This window comes from Ambystoma mexicanum, chromosome 9, assembly GCF_040938575.1.
Source record: "Ambystoma mexicanum isolate Mex_15411 chromosome 9, UKY_AmexF1_1, whole genome shotgun sequence".
In the NCBI taxonomy this organism is placed as follows: Eukaryota; Metazoa; Chordata; class Amphibia; order Caudata; family Ambystomatidae; genus Ambystoma; species Ambystoma mexicanum.
The window spans coordinates 727,721,874-727,745,060 of NC_090931.1; the positions used below are offsets into that span (position 1 = coordinate 727,721,874).

At 43.9% G+C, this 23,187-nt stretch overlaps 1 protein-coding gene across 12 annotated transcripts in view; it reads left to right on the forward strand.

The window, feature by feature from the left end:
- Window positions 1–23,187, forward strand: part of GULP1 (GULP PTB domain containing engulfment adaptor 1) — a 2,063,281-nt gene that overhangs the window by 1,616,836 nt on the left and 423,258 nt on the right. For all 12 annotated transcript variants that reach the window (XM_069615617.1, XM_069615618.1, XM_069615616.1 and 9 more), the window contains one exon: window positions 12,298–12,369. In XM_069615617.1, the coding sequence (XP_069471718.1) occupies window positions 12,298–12,369 (72 nt within the window). The remainder of the gene's footprint in view (window positions 1–12,297; window positions 12,370–23,187) is intronic.

Below are 23,187 nucleotides of genomic sequence, written 5' to 3' on the forward strand. Positions count from 1 at the left end.
CTGCTTGTGAGTTATTTAAAGGTACAGCCATAATCGCCTGCGTTCATGCTTCAAGCAGTGCCTTGTCATGTTGCACGCTGATAATGCTGGTTTTCCTTCCTTGCAGAGGCTTCTCTCGGTCACTGCTAGTGTTGTAGTGGTATCTTTCCTATTAAAGAAGCAATGCTGGCAGACACATACTTACTTCAATGAATGGCATGTTCTGGAGGGATCAGAGGGATTAAGGATCCTGAATTAGCAACGGTAGGATTTGTAAATATAAATGGAATAACGTTTGCAATAGCAAACCCTATGAAATCATTCCAATATAAGAGGAGGTACAAACACATGTTTGTGCATGTTATGGGCAAAGGAGATTAGCAGCCGAAGCTGATTCATGTAAAGAGAAAATGCCAGACTCTATCACACTAAACCCTGACTCCATATTAATAGCCATATGCCAGTACATTGACTCACTTATTAGCTAATGGTAGTAATTTTCCCTTGAAACTCAGAAATAAACACTGGCCCATATGTTGAGGTGTCAATGGAAATCGGGAGTGTGATGGATGGGGGATGTTTAATGAATTATGACCTTTGGCATTTCTCTGGGCACCTCTCCAGAACATCATTTTAAGCCATCATTACAGAAGGGAATATGCAATTCACGATTTGCAGAAGCACAACATGGGCATTTCCCGTGCCTGACCTCTTCTGCAAAAGCCTCAATAGGTAGTAAAATCTTGGGGCCCAAGTCTGGGAATACCCCTCCCACTCAGGATGACTTTAGCACAACAGAAGATTGATGGATGGAAGGATTAATTCAAAACAATCCTCACATCTACACGGGATTAGATTTAAAGATGGCAACACATTTAGCAATGTCCCTTTTGTGTTCTGTTATTAATCCATTCCACTGGTGCATTTTAATCTGCAGCCAATACAATTATACAGTCAACTATCTACCATCGAGGCTCACTCAAGCAAGCTAACATACCATTCAGGTCTTGAGTGATTTAACAATTACAGAAGTCAACAATGTGAAAAGTCCTGAACTGAAATCAAACAAAAGCTAAAATAGCTTGTTGTGTGACTTCTAACCTACTCAGGAGGGCTGCATTTGCATAATGAAGAGGTCATCAGCATAACCACTAAACCCAAGAACTAGTGTGCAGGTAGTGAGTAGAATTCCTATCCAAAAATGTCTGCTATGGGGAAGACCCCCTACGTAAGTAGGGCAGCAGCCAAGCCCATTATACCCCTGAGGCAAGAGGGGGAATTATGCAGCTGCTCACTAGTGAACACTGAGGAACTTCCTGATGTCAGCAAACTGTCTAGTGAGACACAGCTGCTAAGCAAATGACACCAAACCAGAACCTATATCTCGGAAGACTAAGCCCACCAAGACAACAGGAAGTTCAGAGGGACACGAGAGATCCCTGGGACTGCGGGAGACTTTATGAGAAACTGGCCTGTGTGGGACTGTACATTCTAGGAGACGGCCTGATCCTTTGGACCCCAACCCATAAACTGTCAAGATCAGGGTACACACTATATCATCTCTTTAATTGTCATGCTTTGTTTTGATAAGAGAAATAATCCATCTTCTTTATGTAAGGAAGCCCAAAGGTCTTATAGAGGTTCTTCCAACCTGTACTAGAGGTCCTCCTATGTGGGTGCCTGGGCAAGCAGGTTGTTTTTTGACAGATCTTTGGCAGGAAGACTGTGGAGTGGGGGGCCGGTGGGTCATCGTTATTCTAGATTACAAGCTGTTTCCCAAAGGATTCTTTGTTTTGTTAATCCCAGGGAAGTGTCACTTCCTTCTGTGTGTAAATAAAAACTGTGCGATTCTCAGAGTTCTGTTCCTCCTCTGTGGGACTGGGATAACACAAAGTACCCGAATTTTCAGGTGGTATGAGTACCTGGAAACTTGACACATTTCTGGCGATTTTTCTGGAAAGGCTTGGAGGGTCCCAGTGATAAATGGTAGGTCCCCGCAAGGGTGGGAAATATACTGATATCCGTAACAATGATCATTAATATGAACACGTCCTAATGGGGGCAGTAGACCACTGCAGGGCAGAGTTTTCACCTTTACTCTTTTGCTGGAGAAAGAAAACATATTTTACTGATTAGGGGGCTGTGGTGAGCGGAAGACATTAGGACTAGACAGGAGATGGGGATGATGGGGGTCGTTCGGGGACTTGAAGGTGGATTACTTGTCCCACCAAAAAAAGACTCAGCTGGAGTGACTGAAATCTTGGATTGGTGAACTTTTTGTTGTTGCTGCAACATTGAACACACAAAAGATCCTTCTAAACCATTGGGAAATTATTTAGCTTTCTTATAGAGAAACTGTTTACTTTTACATGAAACTTAATACATGCTCATGTCAAACCTGTCCAAGTTAAAGCAAGTTCCAATCAAAATGCTTCACTTCTGAAGACAACCATGTTATTTCAATACTACAAAATGACATTATTTTACTTACTTAGTTTGTCCATTTGCTTACTCGTAAAGTATATATATTTTTTTTACTTCACCACCAAAACTCCAAAACATGTGTTGATACCACCACTACCAAGTGCTAAGAGCCTTCTATACCTGTCGAATGGTCATTATAACTTGGGATACTCACTCTTCCACATCGTATGGCCCTTGACTTCGTTTTGGGGCATAACGTGCTTGTGGGACATTATCCTGTGATAATGGCCTGTCTCTCAGTCTATATTAACTTCTATGCAAAGAAGTCGTAGACGTTTGTAAAGCACCCAGCAAATGGCCTGCTCCAGCAATCAAAGTACTCTTTGTTCAGTGATTGCTGGAGAATCAGGTTTCATTATCCGTAAATGAACAAACATAAAGAATACAACTAAACTCAGTCAGTTAGTTGCTCGGGAATGGCACACTATATGGTGTACATATATTGCACTTCCCAAAATAGGGGTGCTTTTGGAGAACAATAATTTTTTCACCTGCTGTCTTAAAAAATAAAAAGGTTTGACATGTCAGAGCACACATACAGTGATGAACCAGAAAATGGGACACAGCTGCAAGCTTCTTTTTGACATAAAGAATAAGGGCACTGGTACCAGCTGCTTTAATTGCCAAAATGTGGCACACAACTGGCATATTTACATGAAACTGCTAGCCAGATTTGTTTTCTTCATAAACACAAGATATTGCACTGGATGTTGAATTAGAGGGATTTCCTCTTAAAAAAAAAAAAAAAAAAAGTCTATGGGCCTGATTCACAGAACGTGTTTCTCTGGATTTGCGCCATTATACAACGCTTCTGTGAATCAAACCCTATTGATCCATCGGAATACATCATCTTACTACCTAATTAGACCACTAAGATACAGGCGTGACATACACTTAGTCCCACAGTGCATTAGAAGAGACACTGAAACTCCACTTTCTCAATTATGACTGTCACACTTCATACCCACCTGAATGTTTTTAAACATCGGGGAACTGGCTACAAAATTTACCAAATGTGTCGACCCCAGTTAATATTGCTGTGTCCACCCGTCCCACACCACACACCCAAAAAGCGTAAGAACCTAAACACTGAGAGCCACAATATGCATTCTAGGATTGTGCCTTATTCTATTGTGCCCCACTTTAATGTCTCTTTCTCTGATGTCCCATTGTGACTTCTCGCTTCTGACTGCTTTTTGCTTCTTATGAATGTTCTTCCCTACCCCGCCTCCCGAAATGCATTGCTTCTTTACTGCCTGCTCTGATGATACACTCCTGAACACTGTACTGCTCATGAACTGCACCATGAGATGTTTGCTCCTCTTAGTGCACGGCTCCTGGACTGATACCACTATAGTTCATTGATGATTTGGATATGGTGCATTACTCTGCTCCCCATCAATGTTGCTCCTTTGATTGCACCCTCCCGCCATTACCCGACATCACATCTCACTCACCCGCTATAGCTACTACACCAAATGCAATGAACTGAACCATCACAAAGCATTGAGGCAGGTGATCGCACCTGGAGTGAAAGCATTAGCCGTATTGCTCACCACATGACCACAAAGCTCAACCATACCAATGCACAGAAATGCATCAGCCTGAAGTTGCAGCCAGACCACATCGCAACAAGGTACATGCCAAAAACACCTGGAGGTCTAACACACTCAGAGATCCCAGTTCCTCACTGTGTGCATGCACCAACACAACAGCAAAGCAATCACAGACTGGTCACTCTGTGCTTATACCCTAAGCAAACCAATGTATTTGCAGGTCCCAATGCATCAAGCAACCCTGAAGGTGGCAGCAGTGCGCTATGTAAAACAGTCACATCACATCATTAGTTACACAAAGTAATCTATCCGTTCCCTACATTCAGAAAGGTGTGCTTAGAAATGTCGAGCATTTTGGATGAATGTTGGCAGTAAAGATGGCCTGCAGTTAGAAGAAAAAAAAATGAGAAACCTATTTATTTCACCCATTTCTGACAAATGTCCATAAGGTCCATACATATATATGGTTGACATGAATAGTGTGCGAAAATGAGGGAAAAAAGAAATTAAAGGGGAGTAAGAGATTGGGGTAAGCAAGGTAAGGTGCGTGGGAAAGGAGGAATATGGACGGGAAACCCTATTATGAAAATAAAAAACAACAATTTGCTCCTTTTTTTAGGGAATCACGAAAAAACAGGTCAGAAAACGGGCATACATAAAATGACAAAACATATCTTTCAGCATGCCCTTCGTACCCCTCTTGTTGTGTACCCCCATATCATTATCATTTGCTTGCGCTAGTCTGGGATGTGTTTTCCTTAGGCCAGTGTTAATAGTCCTGTTTATCCGTCTATTTTAACATTCCAAGTGATAGGTTATGTGATGAATTGTGGGGTGAAACGCCTCACTGCATAGCTTTGCACTTATTCCTAAGCCTCGAGATGCTGCTTTCGGAATTGCATGTGATTCGTCACAGTAGTAAATAAAAAGCCTACCTTTTGAAATGTTACATGGAATGATAAACACGCCCAGACATAAGTGCGTTAAGTTGCATGACTCTTCCCATTAGGAACGTTTCAAATCATCCAGGTACATTTTTAGTAGTAAGTCTACCAGGTTTTCATTCGGATACTAGAGCGTGTGCTCGTTTATCATACGTGTCAGCTCGTTCTTAAAGCCAGACATTCATTTATCGTTTTCATTTTATGTGTGAGAAATTCATTGGGTGGCCTGCGCTCCTTTGATTTCAGGAAAAATTACAACCTTTCCTCTAACATTTTGAGGTTCACAGGACATTCTTTTGAGTGAGATTTTCAGTGTAAAATATTCCGATTCGACTAGAGGAGATTTATTTGCACATAAACTATGATGAGTGGGCTTTGGAAAAAAGGAAAGGTACAGTTTCTTATTCTGTAGCGCCCTCTTCAGTATATACCTGGAATCAAACAGTGCAAAGTAATACAGCATTGATGTCAAATGTAATTTACGGTGTTCATTTAATACAAGTATCATGTGGTATTCCGCCCTCACTTCACATCTTTTTTTCTCTATCATTGGCATGTCTTTGAGTTCGGCAGCCCTTCTTTCATATTTTTCCTTCCTTCCTTCCTTCCTTCCTTCCTTCCTTCCTTCCTTCCTTCCTTCCTTCCTTCCTTCCTTCCTTCCTTCCTTCCTTCCTTCCTTCCTTCCTTCCTTCCTTCCTTCCTTCCTTCCTTCCTTCCTTCCTTCCTTCCTTCCTTCCTTCCTTCCTTCCTTCCTTCCTTCCTTCCTTCCTTCCTTCCTTCCTTCCTTCCTTCCTTCCTTCCTTCCTTCCTTCCTTCCTTCCTTCCTCTTTCTTTCTTTTATCTCCTACTACATTCCCTACTTTCTCTCGTCCTTCCATACTTACTCTGTGCCAGTGGTGTTTCTGAAAGGGAGGGAGGGGGTGCAGACTGAGGGGGCTATAGCCCCAGGTCTTTTGATTGTAACCCCAGATAGAAGTTCAGGGGCTACAACCAAAAGGCTACCTTCTTCTTCAGACCGAGCAACAGCCCCTCCTCTCTGCCCACTCTCCCTCTCTCCATTCCTACTTCCTTCATTCCTTCCATTCCTTCTTTCCCCTTCCTGACACTCTTTATCTTTATTTTCTCACTCCTTCATTCTATTTCTGTGTTCACATCTGTTAGTCACGTTTACCTCTTTCGCTGTCTCTCTCACTTTGTTCACATCTAATCACTCACTCACTCATTCTTCCACACCATTCACTTTGTGAAGAAACTATTTTCATTCAAACACTGTGCTCTTCAAATTAAAAACGTGTAATTTTTGGCTGAGTTCACAGGCGGGAGTTTGATTTTATAGGATAGTTTTTGGTGTCACTGTTTTGGTGTTTGATGAATGAAATACTTTGACTTTAAGTTTGGGAGTCATAATTTTTCACATTTGGGAAAAGCAAAAATCGGGTGTTTAAAAATAGATCATGTTTAAAGATCCTGATAATCCAATGTATATAATTATCTTACGATGTCTGTAAGGTGAAGTGTTAAGACGGATTTCTGAACTCTGTCCTGGAGGGGCAGAGGTTCAGAAGGCCAGCCTAGTTTCTTGGAACAGGGTAACCTCTGGAAAAGCCAGACCAATCAGGGTAGCGATCGCGGCGGTCAAGACTAGGTCTCAAGAGGGGTGGGAGTGACTGAAAGCACGCAATGAGCACACAAATCAAGGACACTCACAAATTATTCATGCAGGTGTTATATTAAAAATATATACACATTTATTACAAGGCCTTTGTAACATTGACCGTAGCGAGAAATCACAATAAACTCAAGTAAACCAACACATACCAAACAAATACAATATATATACAAATACCAACAAGTCTAACGAGTTAGACGCACGAAATGTGTAGACCACCTAGATGGGGAGGAAAACAGGCAGTGCGAATAATAATTAGACCCAGTCCACCTTCAGAGGCACTTAACTAAAAGGCAGTCCAAGCCCTACGAAGAGTGGAGCCTTGTGCTCAAAGGAACCTGCACAGGCTGGTGCCAATGGCAAAAAGGGGAGTCTCTTCGAGGGAATAAGGCAGTTTAGTTCGGTGAACAAATGAAGATGGACAGAGCTCTGCGACTCAAGCGCAGCCTCCACTGTGGGCAGAAGCAGAGCACAAGTACGGGAAGGCGGGCTGTTAGACACAGCGGGGAAAAGCTATGGGCTCCTGCAAGAGGGCGACCAGTTCCTAGCGATGCTACTCACCGGTCCCCGATGCAAGCAGACCTAGGCTTCTCCGTGTCAGTTTCAGTGCTGGCAGGTTAAGATAGGAGCAGGGGACGTCTCGTCGTCGTGTAGATTCCGCAGCAGCAGAAGTTGAGTTGAGGGCGTCCCAAACGCAGTGAACCCGCACAGTCTGTTGCCACAGCAGGGCAACGGAGCGGCCGTGTGTATTTCAGCCAAAGGTACGCTACTCACTTCAGACCTGGGAATGCCAAGTGTACGAATCGTGTGAGAGTGACAAGGACTCGTAATACCACACAACCTGACGGCGGTTACAAAGCAAGACTCCTGAGTAGGCTGGTCAGTCTGCTGGATGGCCCAGAGACACTTCCGAAGGCTTACGTGCAGGAGATGGTGAAGATGCTGAGAATAGTTGTTCCCACTATTCCAAGGGTCGAAGTACCAGTACAGGCCTAATCGTTCGATCCGAGGTAGAAAGGGTTTCACAAAGCAACAGCAGTGCAGAGGAGCAGTCCTTCAGCGGGTCACCAGCGATTCCTCGGTTCAGCCTCGTGGTTGCGGGATACTTGGCTCCTGTATTCCTTTGTTCGTGAGAACTCAGGAGATTGAACTGGTAGTGGCGTTTCCAGCCCCTTCTTATCCACGGTTCCCTTTGCACCAAAACAGAGGGGACCCAATGGGAGATCCACTCATAAAACACTCACACGATCTGTGGACCTTATCACGGACCACAGGGGTCCCAGGCATTCACACCACCCTAGACTCTCTGGCGCCCAGGATGTGTATTGGGACCAGACATCCCGGCCCCCATCCTGGAGGCACACACAAGGCCTGTAGAAGCCTGCAAAAGCATCTGTGTTTCGCGGGAAAGTACATGCCCAAATAAGGAAGGCCCCGGGCCGGCTCGACCTGGGGGAGGTGAAGGGGGCAAGACGGTCGGCGGACAGGACAAAGAGCCTCGTGGTCTGGCCATTTTGGGAGCCAGGCCACCACTTTGGGCTAAGCACGAGAAATGCACTTAGAACGCCAAACGGAGCTCAAAAACACAAGAAACGATCGCTGCCACCAATCCCGTCCGTGATTCACTTGCACCATTCATTTACAATCCAAAGAGAGTATGTAGGGCCTGTAGAAGACTAGAGACCTAAGAGAGCAGTACCTTCGCTTACAGTGCCCTCGTGTGCCATGTTGCGCGAAAGCTGCAACATGATAAAGAAACTACGGAAAACGGCGTTTCCCGGTACTGACTGTTTTAAGGGCATGTCAGTTTCCCCGTAAGAATGGAGCGAAAGCCTAGAGGAGTGCGGCAGAAGGCTGCACTTCTCTGGAAAAGTCTAAATCATGGTGAAAACAACAGCAAAAAGTTTAGGGGTTGCCACATGGAAGGAACATTACCCACAATTAAGAAATCTTTCCTAACATGAAGGGCACCAATATCCCTGATCACCAGCAGCATCATGGACATCACATAGCAGCAATTTCACCCATGTCACCATAGACCCCATCAGCACTCCATCATCCACCACTTCTCGAAAAGTAATGCTCACCAATGTCTACTCAGCAACCAACCATGCAGCAGATATGGCCAACCTCCTCAACCCACATTACCTGGATCACAACTTCATTACTGAGACCTGGATGACATCCACCACTGTCCAAATCACAAATGACCTCATCCCCAATGGCTACAGAATGCTACGGTTAGACCATTCAAACAAGATCAGGGAGGCCTCACCAGCATTCAACAGGCATCATCGCCATGCACACTGCTAGACGACGCCACCAATGTCTCTTTTGAAAACCTCTCTTAGAACTTCCCAGTCTTTCCAATGGTCACATTTCACCTCATCTACAGGCCACCCAAGCCCAACACCTCCTGCATCAAAGAGTTCACAGACTTGGTCACCACCATGTCTCTGATGCATGCCAGCATCTGCCTCAGTGACTTCAACATCCCTGGCAACCCAGCCGCCAAGTCAATGAAGGATCATCTTCACTCCGTACTCAACACTCTGAACCTCACATAGAACACAAAATACCCAAATCTCAGGAAAGGAAACATCCTTAACCTCATCATCACTGGCATGCCCACCATCCATACCTGCTCACCAATCCCTCTTGACTGGTCAGACCATCTGGCAATTTCCTTTGCCATTAGTCGCACCAGTCAAGCAAACCCAATGGAAATCCAGCAAACATGTCTTCAGATCATTCAAGAACTTCATGGTGGAGGCTCTCATGGAAGACCTCACCAAATGCCACTTCAAATAAGCTGATTTACCTCTGATGAACAGGACTGTAATTCGCTCCTCTAAGAAATGTACTCCATCCTCACAAGCAACATCCACCGCCATGCCCCAGTGAAACAACGTACCATCACGCCGAAACATTCTGCACCATGGTACACTCAAGAACTCAACCTAAACAAACAAACCATCAGAAATGAAGACAAGCCTTGGGAAAATCCTGCAGTGCATCCAAACTTGCGCTGCCCAAGGAACAACTGATCACCACTACCAAGGCTAAATACTACAAGACATCAAAGACAATGAAAGCAGAGCCTTCTTCAAAGTCATAAAGCACTGCATCAACCCGCTGCCCAACCCACCTATACTGCACTGCATTAAAAAATCCACCATCACCATTTTTTATTTATTGAACATGATTCGCACGTTCCACCAACACATGGATACCAGTGCTACCACTGACAACACACTACATCTCCCACCTTGCAAAACCACAACTACCCGACAACTTTCAAGACACTCACTATGTTCGACCTCACTGGCACACTAGCATCCCTGAAGGCCACATTGTACACAGATGACATCCTCCCTGCCTCCATACTCAAAACTCTTCCGATTGTGGCACTCCTCCCTTAGCTGACAATCATCAACAGCTCCCTGTCTCAAGGCAACTTTCCCTCAATCCTCAAGTCCAGACACATCTTTCTGCTTCTCAAGCAACCAACACTGAACCATGATGACCTCAGCAACAACCGCCCCATCCCCCATCTTCTCTTCCTAGTTAATATCCTTGAGTAAGCAATAGCCACACAAGCATCGTAAAGGCATGATGTGGGTTCAAATCATACAAAAGCATGGCAAATAATAGTGGTGCTAAAAGACACCCTTGCTTCACCCCCCAATTTTACAGAAATCCCTTGAGTGCTGATTTGCCCTAGTGCACCCAAACATCAACTGAGGTATCCTCATACAACAATTGCAGTAATTGTAGGAGCCCATCTGGGATCCCAATTCCCATCAAGCTTTTTCCAGAGACAAATGCTTTTGGCAGGTCTAAAATGACCACTAAGGTCTGATTACTCCTCCTTCCTGTGTACCTTTCTACTATGGTACTCAGCACAATGCACTGATCCATAGTAGAGCAGCCGCCCAAAACCCAGCCTGAGTGTTACGGAGAAGTTTATTTTCCGCAACTCATTCTTCTAACCTCCCTTCCAGACAACCCACAAATATCTTATTTGAGATATCTATATATAAGCTATATTGGGCGATAACATTGGAGGTCTGTAACTGTATCCTATTTAAACATCGGGACAAGCCGGCTTTTCTTCCACAAGACTGGAAGAATAAGGTCACATGCAATTGAGTTAAAAGCCTGGTCCAAGACTAGGACCCACCAATCTTGAAACCATAAGAACACCTCGGGTCTTATGCCATCTGGCCTGCAGCTATGTCCTTTTTCAAATTCTTAATCTGAGTGACAATGTCATAACTAGTAAAACTAATAGTTTCATGTGCCTTACTTCCCTTCAACTTCCATAAAGACCCATTGTTCTTAGCATTAAATGTACTTATCGGAAGTGGCTATCGAGTCTGCCTGGAGGGGCAGACCCCATATCACACTCCCCAAATTCATCAAAACTCCTTGCAACCAAATTCCAAAATACCTTGGATTGCTTTTTTCCAAACTGCCTTATCCAACAGCTATATTTCCATATGCTCACTTCCTAGCATATATTTCCCTGCATTCACAACCCACTTATTCATGGCCATATGCAGGCTCCCTTTTTAGTGCCCGAATGTGGCGTCAAACCAGGAAGAATCATTTAATGCTGACATTTTCTGCCTCTTTGGTAATCCCAAATTAAGTGATTATCTTTTACAACTTGCACGCAAAAGATGTTCAAACTGGGAAACTACTTTCCTGTATGCCATTGCGGATAATTATTACAACCTCATCTCTATCAACTCTTTTCGTGGAAGGGGCAAAATCCTAGCCATCCTTATCCTGGGAATTCCGAAATAAAAGGAGAAGATTTATATTCATAAAATGCATGGGCCTCTTTGTTAAGTGGACTGAGTGCGCTGATTGAGGTAATGTATCTATAGTTCAATGGTCACAGTGAGTGTAACCCTTCATTTTCCATTTATATAGGCCTCAAATTTGTAGGAAGAAGTAGGCCCTGTGCTCAACCAGACATGTCTCGGGGGCCTCACAGCAAACTTTTGTTCCCCCTACAAACTCTGTTGTTGCCTACGACAGGCTGCCATTCAAGAGGTGAAGTAAGGAGACATGCTATTAAACTAGTTAACTGTGTTGCTGCGCAGATATTAATGAACAATACTGTTAAGGTCAATCATATCAATGGAGCATTATTATTTGAGATGTCAAGACTTCTGGTACAGGTTTTCTTGTGGAAATGCATATTTTATCATTTGCATGTGTTTTTATAACATTACCAGGTTTTAGAAATGGGAGACATATTGTGACCATTTGCAGATTTCGTTTAGATGTTCTCTCTGTGCCTATGGAATTTCACGCTATGCCTGCACTTTCATGCAGAGAAAAAACACTGAGTATCATAAAGGAAGAACCGACTTCTGGAGTCAGGACGGGGGTGCAACAGACAACGATCTCTTAACATTTCAATACTGAAAAAATACAGGTTCATTTCAGATTGATGTAGTTTATTGTGCTATTGTATTAGTTAATTGAGACTTGCAATGATCATTTTCACAGGATGTTATGTTTATTCCTTAGAATACCCAAGCAGATTTTAGCTTTTGTTCTTTCAATCGAAAGTGACGATTTGCTTTTTTCATTTTTCAAAATCCATGCATTTTTCCATTAATAACTCTTCATATGTTTACACTTGTAGTTTCTTGGAAGCACAGAGGTGGAGCAGCCGAAAGGAACAGAAGTAGTAAAGGATGCTGTCCGAAAACTTAAGGTAGATAAAACTAAAATGTATTTTCAGACACGAGTCCTCCTCCTTTGTCTTGACAGTTTTCTTAAACATGTTTATGAGAAGATACACCAGTTAAGGTCAAACAATTTCAAGCTATCCTCGGAAGTCAAATGAATAAATACATCAGTCCCAGCTATCGGTAGATGGCTCATAAGGTCTGCACCCCACAACCTTCTTTCCACATCCTGCATGTGACCTACAGTCCCTCAAATCAATCAATGAAGTCCTTGGGGATGTGGCACTTAGGTTTCCCCTCGGTGCCACTATGAGAAGTATTCCCATCCCAACTGGAAGTCCTCAAATCTTCCATTTGATTCTCAATTTTCATTTTCACCAGTAGTACAACATCTCTGTTAGGAGCCAGAAATGAGACAAGGACACAGAGAACTCATGGTGTTAGCCATAAACATGTATTAAATAACTTTACTCCTCCCTCTGAAGCACTCCCTTGTGCATCATCTTCTAAAAAAACCCACAGCAGATCCTTCTTTTCCGGCTCACTATCGCCCAATTTCCATTATCACCTTTCTGGGAAAACTCCTGGAAAAGATGGCCATTTCCCAGATTAACCTTCACTCTGATTCTGTTGGCTGTCTCCATGACCACCAGTCTGGCTTCAGAGATGCCTGAAGCATGGAACTGCTCTCCTGAACATCCGTGAAGATCTGCTCTCCAACCTTTACTCTAACATTCCATCTGTCCTCATCCTACTTGATCTCTCTTCTGCCTTTGACACGGTCAACCATACCATCCTGCTCAATCGTCTCCTTGATAACTGGGTATCACTGATCAGGTTCTGGCCTGGCTGACCTCTTTCCTCGACCCTCCCAGATCATACTGGGGTCCTTCCTATCATCTATCTCCCTCTCTACCTGTGGTGTTGCCCAGGGTTCTAACCTCTCACCCTGGCTTTTCAACCAATACCTGGCAACTCTCGCCCATTGCATTGCCATTTTATGCTAAAATGTCCAATGCTACACCTACGACACCCAACTCATTTTCAGGCTGCCCTCAGTCACCTCCTCTCCTTCTCTCATCTCTGATTGCCTTACTGCCATTCAAGATTGGTGTTCCGCCAATGATCTTTGTCTGAATGCCAGCAAGACTGAGATCCTTCTCATTGGCACACCTTCTCCATCCTTTCCCCTCACTCTCTGGCCGGCCTCCCTTGGCCCTCCTCCTACCCTCACCTGCGAGGCTAAGAACCTCAGGGTCATCTTTGATTCCACACTTTCCTTCTCCGCCAACATCTCTGTCTCTACTACACCTCCTCAGAGGTACTCTGCCCTTCCTCTCCTTCCTCCAGAAGCTCACTGTCACCCAAGCTCTGGTTCTCTCTAGGTTGGACTATTGTAACAGCCTCTTTCTAAATCTTCCTGCATCTACTCTCTGCCCTCTGCAAATAATCCAGAACAGGACTGCAAGACATGTGCTTCGCCTCAAGCCCTGTGATCGTATCTCTCCAGCTCTGAAATCTCTCCATTGGCTCCCAGTGAATGCAAGGGTTAAATTCAAAACTCTCTGCATTGTCTACAAGGCTTTCTGGGGCCTGGGTCCAAAATACCTTCAGCTATCCTTCTGCAAATACCTCCCCTCTCGCAAGCTGTTTGTTCCTCTACCTCTAACTCCCTCAGGGTCAGTCGTTTTTTAAGAAACGAGCTGGGAGTAAATCTGTATTTGGCTGGGGCCTCCCTCTGGAACAGCCTCCCTGCCACTCTAAAACCTGAGGAGAGCCATCTCTGGTTCCGTAAACACCTCAAGACCTTCCTCTTTGCTTCTGCCTTTGCCCCCCTCTCCCCTGCTGACCTATTCTCTCCTGGCTCCGTGCACCTGGCCACCCTCTGTCCTCCGGGCCCAGGTTCCTGCTCACCCTGCCACCCTCCCACACTGCCTCCGGGCCACCCCTTGCACTGGGGTCTGTATCTGTATCTGTACCCATACAGCTGCCCCTTTCTTTTCTCTTCCTGCACTTATCAGACCTACCTGGTCTGCTGCCTTAAACTCAGCACTTGCCACTTGCTGGCTGCACTACCACTTTTGTTGCTTTTATTATTATTCATTCTGTTCTCCTTTTGCTCCGCACTTTCCACTTCTCCCCCCTTCCTTGCACTTTTCCCCTTCCCCCCTCCCCATGCACTCGCACGTTCTTAATGTCACTGGCCCTAGTAAAATTGTTGTTTTTGTTGTCCCCTGTTCCCCTCCCTTGCCTTGCCTGATACACTTGTGTATTAGCGCGATAGAAATAATATATCAATTCAATTGGAAAATGCCTCACTGTCCCAAGCCAAAGAGGTATGTCCCTACTTCATCCAAAACTGAGGTTCTGTGTCGAGATGTCCAAAGCAAAAATGTCCTGTGTCCGTAATTCTGTCCTAGCCCTTAACAGTAACTCTACGGTGCTTAGAGCAATATCGCTGGCTTGACAAGTGTGCAAATGTTCAAGTTCAACAAAAAGGTATAAATCCAACACAAATTTCAAATGTTCACAGCTCCAGGTACTGACTCCCTTCCACAGGTTTCTTTCAATCAAAACACAAGTTCTTTGTAGCCCAAGAGGATTACTCCCCTCCTTTTGGTGTTGCAATTCATTCCCTGGAAAAGGACTCTCTTCCCCAGGACCTTTTCACATTCAACATAATTCAAAAATCCTAAGGGCATGAATCTTCCTTGGGAAACTCTGGCTCACAGAACACCTGTTATACTCTCCTGCCAGGTTCTCTCATTTAGTTCCTTGATACAATGTGGTTGCGGGACCCAGACTCGCAAAAAATCTTGTACACTCTCCTGTCAGGTTCCTTTCCACATACACTGCAGTTCACTTTACACACTTGGCTTTGCCTCGTATACTCTCCTGCCAGGACGTTGTTTAGCATACAATGCTCCTTTGGGTTTCGTTCTTGGTCTTCCCCAAGTTCGTACTGTTGCTCCCTTACCCCAGCCTCACTATACATGTCTTCCAATGCTGTGCCCAACAGTGCTTCGGTGTCCCAGCACTTTCCTAGGGCTCACTGGTTTCTTTCTTGAACTCTTTTTGTGTCCTGACTTCAAATTGGGTGCTTCAGTGGCTCTTGTGGCTCTCTCTGACCCTGCAGGCCTCTCTGGCAGGCATCTGGGCCTCAGTCAGAGTCTCAGCTCCCTCAGATGTCAAGAAGCACTGCTTGCTTCCTTTCACTTCAGTGGGCACATTGCTCACTATGCTGCCTTCTCGCTCCACCTGGTCACTCCGTCTCCTGCTCTGGCGCCAGCAGCCATACACATGGTCTTTCTGCTCGGCTGTCCTCACCAGAGCTGGGTAGGAAGCCAACAAACTCCACACTTCTCTTCCCGGCATGGTTTTAAATGTGTCAGGCCAATCTGATTCCTCCAACTACTTGGCTGCTGGTGTTGGTTCTCATTGGGAGTAATCATCATTGCTCATGCCTCTTCCTCTTCCCAGTTTTTGTCACTTTGTTCATTATCTGATATTGAGGAGTATGATCAGTGGTTGTGCCAAGTTATTTAAGGGGATGATGGTAGTATGCCATTAATCCATGAGGAATGGTGAACATATCCCTAAAAGGGAAAGGGGGACACCATGTCTTACCTGATGATGTCATGTCCTCCCGCCAAGGGTCGCCTCCTCCCACGTGGTCCTCCCTCAAATAGCTGCCGCCAGAGTTAGGATCAGGTAGCGGTTGCAGTGCTTGCCACATGAGGAGAGGCTATCTCAGCGAAAAGAGTGGTGACATCATTAGATTCATCACATCTCTCATACTATCATCCCTCTGCTTCTGTTTCTCTAGGGCCACCTTCCTTTTATTTAGAAGGAACTTCCTTTCTTCTAGTTCTGCTCAGGGAGGCTCGCCCAAGACCTTACCGAATCGTGGCACCTTTACAGAAGCATGGATCTGACTGATGCCTGGGACCGTTGAAAGCGCTGGGCAAAATGGTTAATGTTAAATTCTCGCTCTTATTTTGGCTAACTAAGATGTTGACAGAGTGGAGGCTAAAGTGCCTACTCAGCACTCAAACTTGTACAACTCAAGAGCCAATACAATCATAAAGGTTAAAAGATATAACTCTTTTGTGTTTTGTGCTAACATGAGCCGGGGAAAGGCTGTAGGCTCATGAGCAGGGATGTCATTTAGGGATCACCAGATTTTCTTTTTTTTTTATATTGCAAGCTCCTGGCCTATGGCCAGAGCCATGTGGCTCTTTGCTTCTGGAGTGGCTGGCTTTATTGTTAAGCCCTCTTAAAATAAAAAATAAAAAAGAACAAGGGTTCCACAAGTCTAACTATTTCAGCAGTGACAGTAAATAAGAAAGAATAGGAATACCCAAAAACGTATCTTTCTGGAATTCTAGACAATAATTGCTAGACTCATTAAAGGTTTATTTCAGGCACTCTTCAGGGGGTGAATCATTGATTTAGTCTGTTCTTAAACACCTCAACTCAGCTTTTCATCCTTCTGAGACCGATAAATGAATACCATCACAGGTTGGGTGATATTGCATGTATATTTTTTCTATATAAAGTGCTTAAGCGTAAGTGCTTTATAATAACACATCAATATCATTTGGCCATGGACGTCTGCTTGCATTTACAGTAATTTGGTAACATGGGCCTATACACACTGATCTTAACGATGCATATGGTGATCCATTCGTGTATGAAATCTATATCACATAGTGATATCGTAACCATCTTTTTCATAGTGTACTTAGGAATAATGCTATGTGATGCCACCTTCTGTTTTGTCAAGGGGTGAAAGGTCATGTTCCATAGCTTCCCACGATGTCACTTCAGGAGGGGTCAAATTACATCACTTCCTGTTATGTCATCATAGGTCAACAGTCGTGTGATGTCACTTCCGCTACCCTTGGCATTTTGGTGAAAGGACGTCCCTGCTCAAGAGTAGTGCATGTGATTCAATAGCTATCCGAACATTGAAGTAGAACAGTCCAAAATATAAGACTGTCCAAAAAAGGTTCTATACAAAATAAACTTTAATTAAACATACAATGCTCAATAATAGCTAACTAAAAAAACACTACACAAAACCGACCCCTGACCACGGAATAAGCAAATATAGCAAGATGCAATGCTATGAGTAATGAATCAGGGGTGTACTGCTAATAATAACCACAACATTATTTTAAAGGATTTTTTTTTCTTGGAAGCAATGGGGATAAAAGTAACCTAATCAGTCTCCAGGGCACAAAAATGAACAAGGCTGCAGTTCACAGTCAATAATACCTTTCTCAATTTTTGATGGTCCAGCAGCAGTGAATCAGAGTTCTTGGCACTGTGCGAGCGATTTGAAGATCAGGAGACTGCAAAAGGCAGCAACAGAGGGTCCTGGTGTTTAAATTTGTTGAACAAGTCTTGAAACATAGCTCCAAGCAGTTCAAAGACAAAATACATTATGATCCCAGCTATCTTGGCTCTCAGGATGCTGGGGGTACAGCAGGATCCATGGGCTTAGTGACAAAATGAGACCTTTTCTCATGATCCCACATATGGAGGAGTCTGGCACACAATTGCAGGGGTTGTCCAACACAGTGAGGTCCTAGGTACCTCTGTGGCTGGCAAAGAGGCATGTCTTGCATGAGAAGCAAGTCTCAGGTTTTTGTGGGTGCCACTCCAAGGACTCAGAGACAGGATGGGTCCCTGTTTTCAGGCTTCCAAAGACGCGGGAGGATGGCACACAACTGCAGGGGTCATTCAATATGGTGAGGTCCTTGGTACTGCTGTGACTGGCAGAGAGGCAGGTGTTGTTCCAGCAGCAGCTTCGCCAGCAATGGTCCCGAAGGATTGTTATGGGAGAGAGCTTGCCTCCGCCTTGGACCACATGTCTTCACCTCACAACTGAAGGACTTTGAAAGGACTGCTCTCCCAAGATGATCCAACAAAATCTACAAGGGTTGAAATCTAAAAGATGATTCCAAGATGTGGTGGGATACCTCTTTCCTTTGAAGGCAAATTCCACCAGGTTATTGGACTAAAGCTAGCCTGCTTGACAGGTCCAATCCCTGTTCTTCGAACAAGTGGACTTTGCCTTCTGATATCACATCAAATGTGTTCTGTGCTACAGGATGTAAAGAAAGTGGCAGGAAGAAACAAGATGGTCAAACCTTTCTCCAGCTGTAAAGAGCTCTCTCTGTCAATGAAATCCCCTCCCCATTCCCTTCTCAATAGAATCAAAGGCCTTCAGAAACGCAGCACCCCAGGCTTTTGTGACTGTGTGTTCACTGTGATTCCTGTGGAGTGTCTATGATTCTGGGGAGACTTACCTACTCTCAAAAGAAACAAAGAGAGGCAATCTCTCAATGCTGCATTCCTGTCTGCAGTGGCAATGTCCAGCCTGTCTGGGGGGAATGAACATCACCTTTTCAGAGCTGAACTAGGCTCACAGGGCTGTCACCCGTGATGCCAAATTGACGTTGCTTCGATAACTTTGGAAGGTGCTGGCCACTAAACCTTAAACTAAGGTTTGACTAATATTTACACTTCAGCTTGATAGCAGTCTTGTTTTAGTAAAAATCAAGAAAAACAAGGTTTCTACACCCTTGCCAAGGGGCAATCCATCAAAATATGATTATTCACAAAATGTAATCTCAATTAGTTGCTAATTAGAGTATGCAAATTCTTTATATCCGGTATGAGACTAGGCCCTTTTGTGCCCTGCCTTGGTCTCCAACACTTGCTTGGTCCACTGACAAGTCATGATTATCACGTGAACAGAACTGATGTAACCATTAAAGTCGTTTAAGATGATTGCGGCTTAATGGAGTCTTGCAGTTTTCATATTGAAAATACACGAGAACAATAGTTCAGTTGAAAGTCATCAAAGCAGCACTGAGAATATTTAACGGAAGCTTTAATTAAGTAAACAAGACTGCTGTTCTTTAGATAACTGGCTAAAAACAGCATGTTTTATTTCAACCTTCTCGATTTCTTTGCGGAGTCGAAAGCATATTGCATGTGTCAATCACAAATAGTACCAACACTGAGAGTTTAAAATCCCTTTCGAAATGATTGCCTTTCCATAACACTAAAGCAGCTGGAAGTGACTTAGTTGCCAGTATAGTAATGTATAGTAGCCAGTATAGTAACGCCCTGAAGCCAGAGACTGCAAACGTCCACAACCCAAATATACATGTCAGAAAAGTTCCATATTCATGCAGACAACAAGCCACAGCGTTGACAAACAGGTGTATTCTGTTGGCTAAAAGAAGACGGTGGGATTTAGAATTGAAACTGCTTCCTTTACATGTTTGTCAAGAGAACAGAATAATGGCAAACATTGAATTACTTACATTGCCCAGCAAAAGAGGTCACGTGGTCAACTAAGAAACAGGGCAATCCCCAAGCAAGGACATGTTGGAGTCATGGGTTGGCAACCACCCAAGATAGTTTTTTTCGAATTTAATGGCCTTTTAGGTTTTGTGACACGGCATTACAATTCCTAATACTGAATGTACCAATTACAATGCCTGTTTAGCCTGTCATACTTTCGAATCAAAGAAACACTCTGGTTTGTTTACACTTTGACTGACTAGTCAAGGCTAGTGATTTCTCAGCCACACACTGAGTGCCCCCTCACTTATCTACCCATCTTACAAGGTGGAATTCCCTTAATTAAAATGGATAGTCAGGCGGGAATTTCTATTCGTGATCATTATAATGTGCATCCAGAAATAGCAATTGTCCTGACCTTGAGTAGTATTTGTATTTTAAATAATGCAAGGATAACATTTTTAATAATAAGGCCATCACATAAGTAACAATTAATAGTTGGCTCTGACTGTGTCATCATCTGTTACCATCATCACTGATGACAAGGCCAAACATCAAGGTAACTTGTTAAAGGATTGCAGACATGGGGGGTACCCATATATAAGGCATTTACCTTGAGAATGTCAGACTTGCTTTATTTTCCACCTGTTAATGAAGAGTTTTAGGCTTCAATGTAGGGTCCCCAGCCACAGAGGAGCTAGTCACATGGAACAGAGATGTATAGGGTCCACAGTCCCATGCAAGGTACAGAACAAGGACCTGTAAACAGAGATGGAGCAATTGGAAAGGACAAATACTGGACTAGGCTGGGGAATATCAGCCAAGGTGAAAGTCAAATATGGAAGAAGTTGGTCTTGAGGCAGTTCATTTTGGAGCAATGGTGGCCATGATGGGAAAGCTTGTTTAGGGCTTGTTTCTGACTCATATAGGAATTCTCAATAATGGAAAATATAGAGAAATGTACCAGGGCCCATTTTCCAGAGTCTCCTTGAGAGGACGAATAGCTGATTCAGCAACTTTTTCTATGAGTTTACCAAAGGCTCAGTATTCAGCTAGATGCTGAAAATGCTCATGAGTGGGCACCTCATGCCTTGCAGAGTGAATAGATGCTAAGGTGCAGGGGGACATTCTAAATGGATGCCATTCTGGTACAGCAGTGGACTGAAATACTGGGCTCTCCAGATTTGGTGGACTAAAACGCCCATCAGCCCTAGCTAGCATAGTCAATGATAAGAATCATGGATGATGTAGTCTAAAACATGTGGACAGCCACATGTTGCATACCACTGTGCTACAGCCAGAAGCCACAGTGGAGAGTCCAAACCCTGGAATTCCACAACCACCTGCACCTAGTAAGGATGTAATAAGCATTACTTGAGCGACATGTCACATTTTAAAGATGTTACTGTCATCAGAATCTTGGTAAAAAGATTCATCCAGAGCAGAAGGCTTTAGGGGTTGGAATAACATGGTCTACCATCTGAGAGATTCGGGGAGGTGAACAGAGACTGTGAGACTGTCCCATATACTGCAGATGAGTTGCAGCAGAGACACTGTAGGATTAGTTTGTGGTGGTACCAGGATGTCTTAACGGATCTCCATGGGCTATGAGAAGGAGCAGCTGCCTGAAACGAAGGAGGCATGACATTATCAGCAGCATTCTCGTTGGAGTCTATGTCACAACTATCCCTAACGTCTGGTACTTGAAGGGACACTCCCCTATTTTACAATCTCCCTCCAGATGATTGTTTATGCATATTATTTCCCTATTCAAATTCACCCTGGACAGTTAGCCCTCCAGGTTAGCATGCCATGTGTGGAGTATTCCTTAGCCGAGATCAAGTGCATTAAAACCTACCTCCCTTGATCTATAGGTATGTTATACATAGCTATAACATCCTGTCTTAGTGCTACTTTGTCAATGTTAGATATTCCGTGCTTGGATAAGGTGTGAATTCCCTCCCAAATGTGTCTCACATATTGTTGTGATTTCCCACAATGCCAGAAAATATCAGCAATATGACAGTCTTGTTCTTTATATCTTCTGCATTCTTTGAAGTTCCTTAGCTTGGTATTATGAATTTTCATGGAGCCCAGTGCTGTGAGTTTAATAGCTTAAAATTGGTTATCTTCAAAAGAGCTTCCCCACATCCTGCATTATGCCCACATATGATCCTCTCCCATTGCTCTAATACAAATTAAATACAAAACATGCTATTGCAAAATTGTCTGCCCCTCTTCTAAGAAGTGTCTGACATGCCTCGGAAATACCAACATATTGTAGATCAGAGAGCTCATTCTAGAAAGAAATGTGGACCCACCTGCACAAATCACACTCTGTCCTCAAGCCTAGATGCTCTACTTAAACCAAGCTGAGACATTCTCAAAACCTTTAAGTCTGATCTCATATGGGATGCTTTTCATGAATTGGATGTGAAGACTGGGCTAGTGCCTGGTCTATCCTGTATACACTGTACCATAATCAACCTCATGATTTGTTGACAAAGCCTCTGGAACACTAAGACGGTGCTGTTTCTTCCAGCTCACACTTTATTTGTGTAACTACGTTTCCTGAGCTATGCGCTATTTCTATTAACTGTAAGATACCCCCATACAGGAAAGTGTTCAACCCACTACAGAACACAATTTGCATGATCCCAAGTTTCAAATTTTTCAAATAATGAGTCTATCCAGTTTACTGTTTACACAATGTAACAATTCCACGCGCCGTCTGGGACAAGTAATAACCTGCTTTGTGATAAAGGTGACTGTGGGAGGACGGTGTAGTGGGAAGTAGTGGGAGGAGAGTGTAGTAGAAAATAGAGGGAGGAGAGATTAGTGAGAGGAAAGAGAATAGTATTAGAGTGGACAATAATGCAGTGAATAATAGTGAAGCAGAGAGTTGAGGGAGAGGAGTTTAGTTAAGAGTATCGAGGAATGAAGTAGAGAGGAGAATGGAAAGCAGTGGAGAGTAGAGAGAGAGTGCAGTAGTACAGTTGAGAGTAATGACGAGTAGATGGAGTGGGGAGTAGCAAGAGTTGAAGGAGGGAAAAGGAAGTACATAACATGTGGCTAAGGAGTGCAAGAGTTTGAGAGGTGAAGATCAAGTGCAAGCTATGTGTTTTAAAGGCACCAAATCTTGAGATTCCTCTTCTTCTGGGACCCCAGGTTAGTATTTTTACAGAAAGCCCCAGAGGGACTAAGAGGGATATGGCGGTTGTCTTTAAGCTCTCACCACTAGCCAGTAAGATTTAAGGCACAAGGTGTTTCCGATGTCTAGTGGCCACCTTGGGATTTAGGAAAGTCTGAGATAGGGTGGAGGGAGACCCTGGGAAGATGAGAGAGAGAGAGGGGCAGCCTTTAGTTGGAGCTTAATAAAACATTTAATAAAAACCATTGAACTGGTTTCGAGAGCTAGTGTGTTCCTGAGGCCATCTGTGATACCTGAAACAAACGCCTATTTTAAAATATGTTCCAAGGCAAGTGGGAAACAGATTGTATGTATAAATTCAGAACCATTT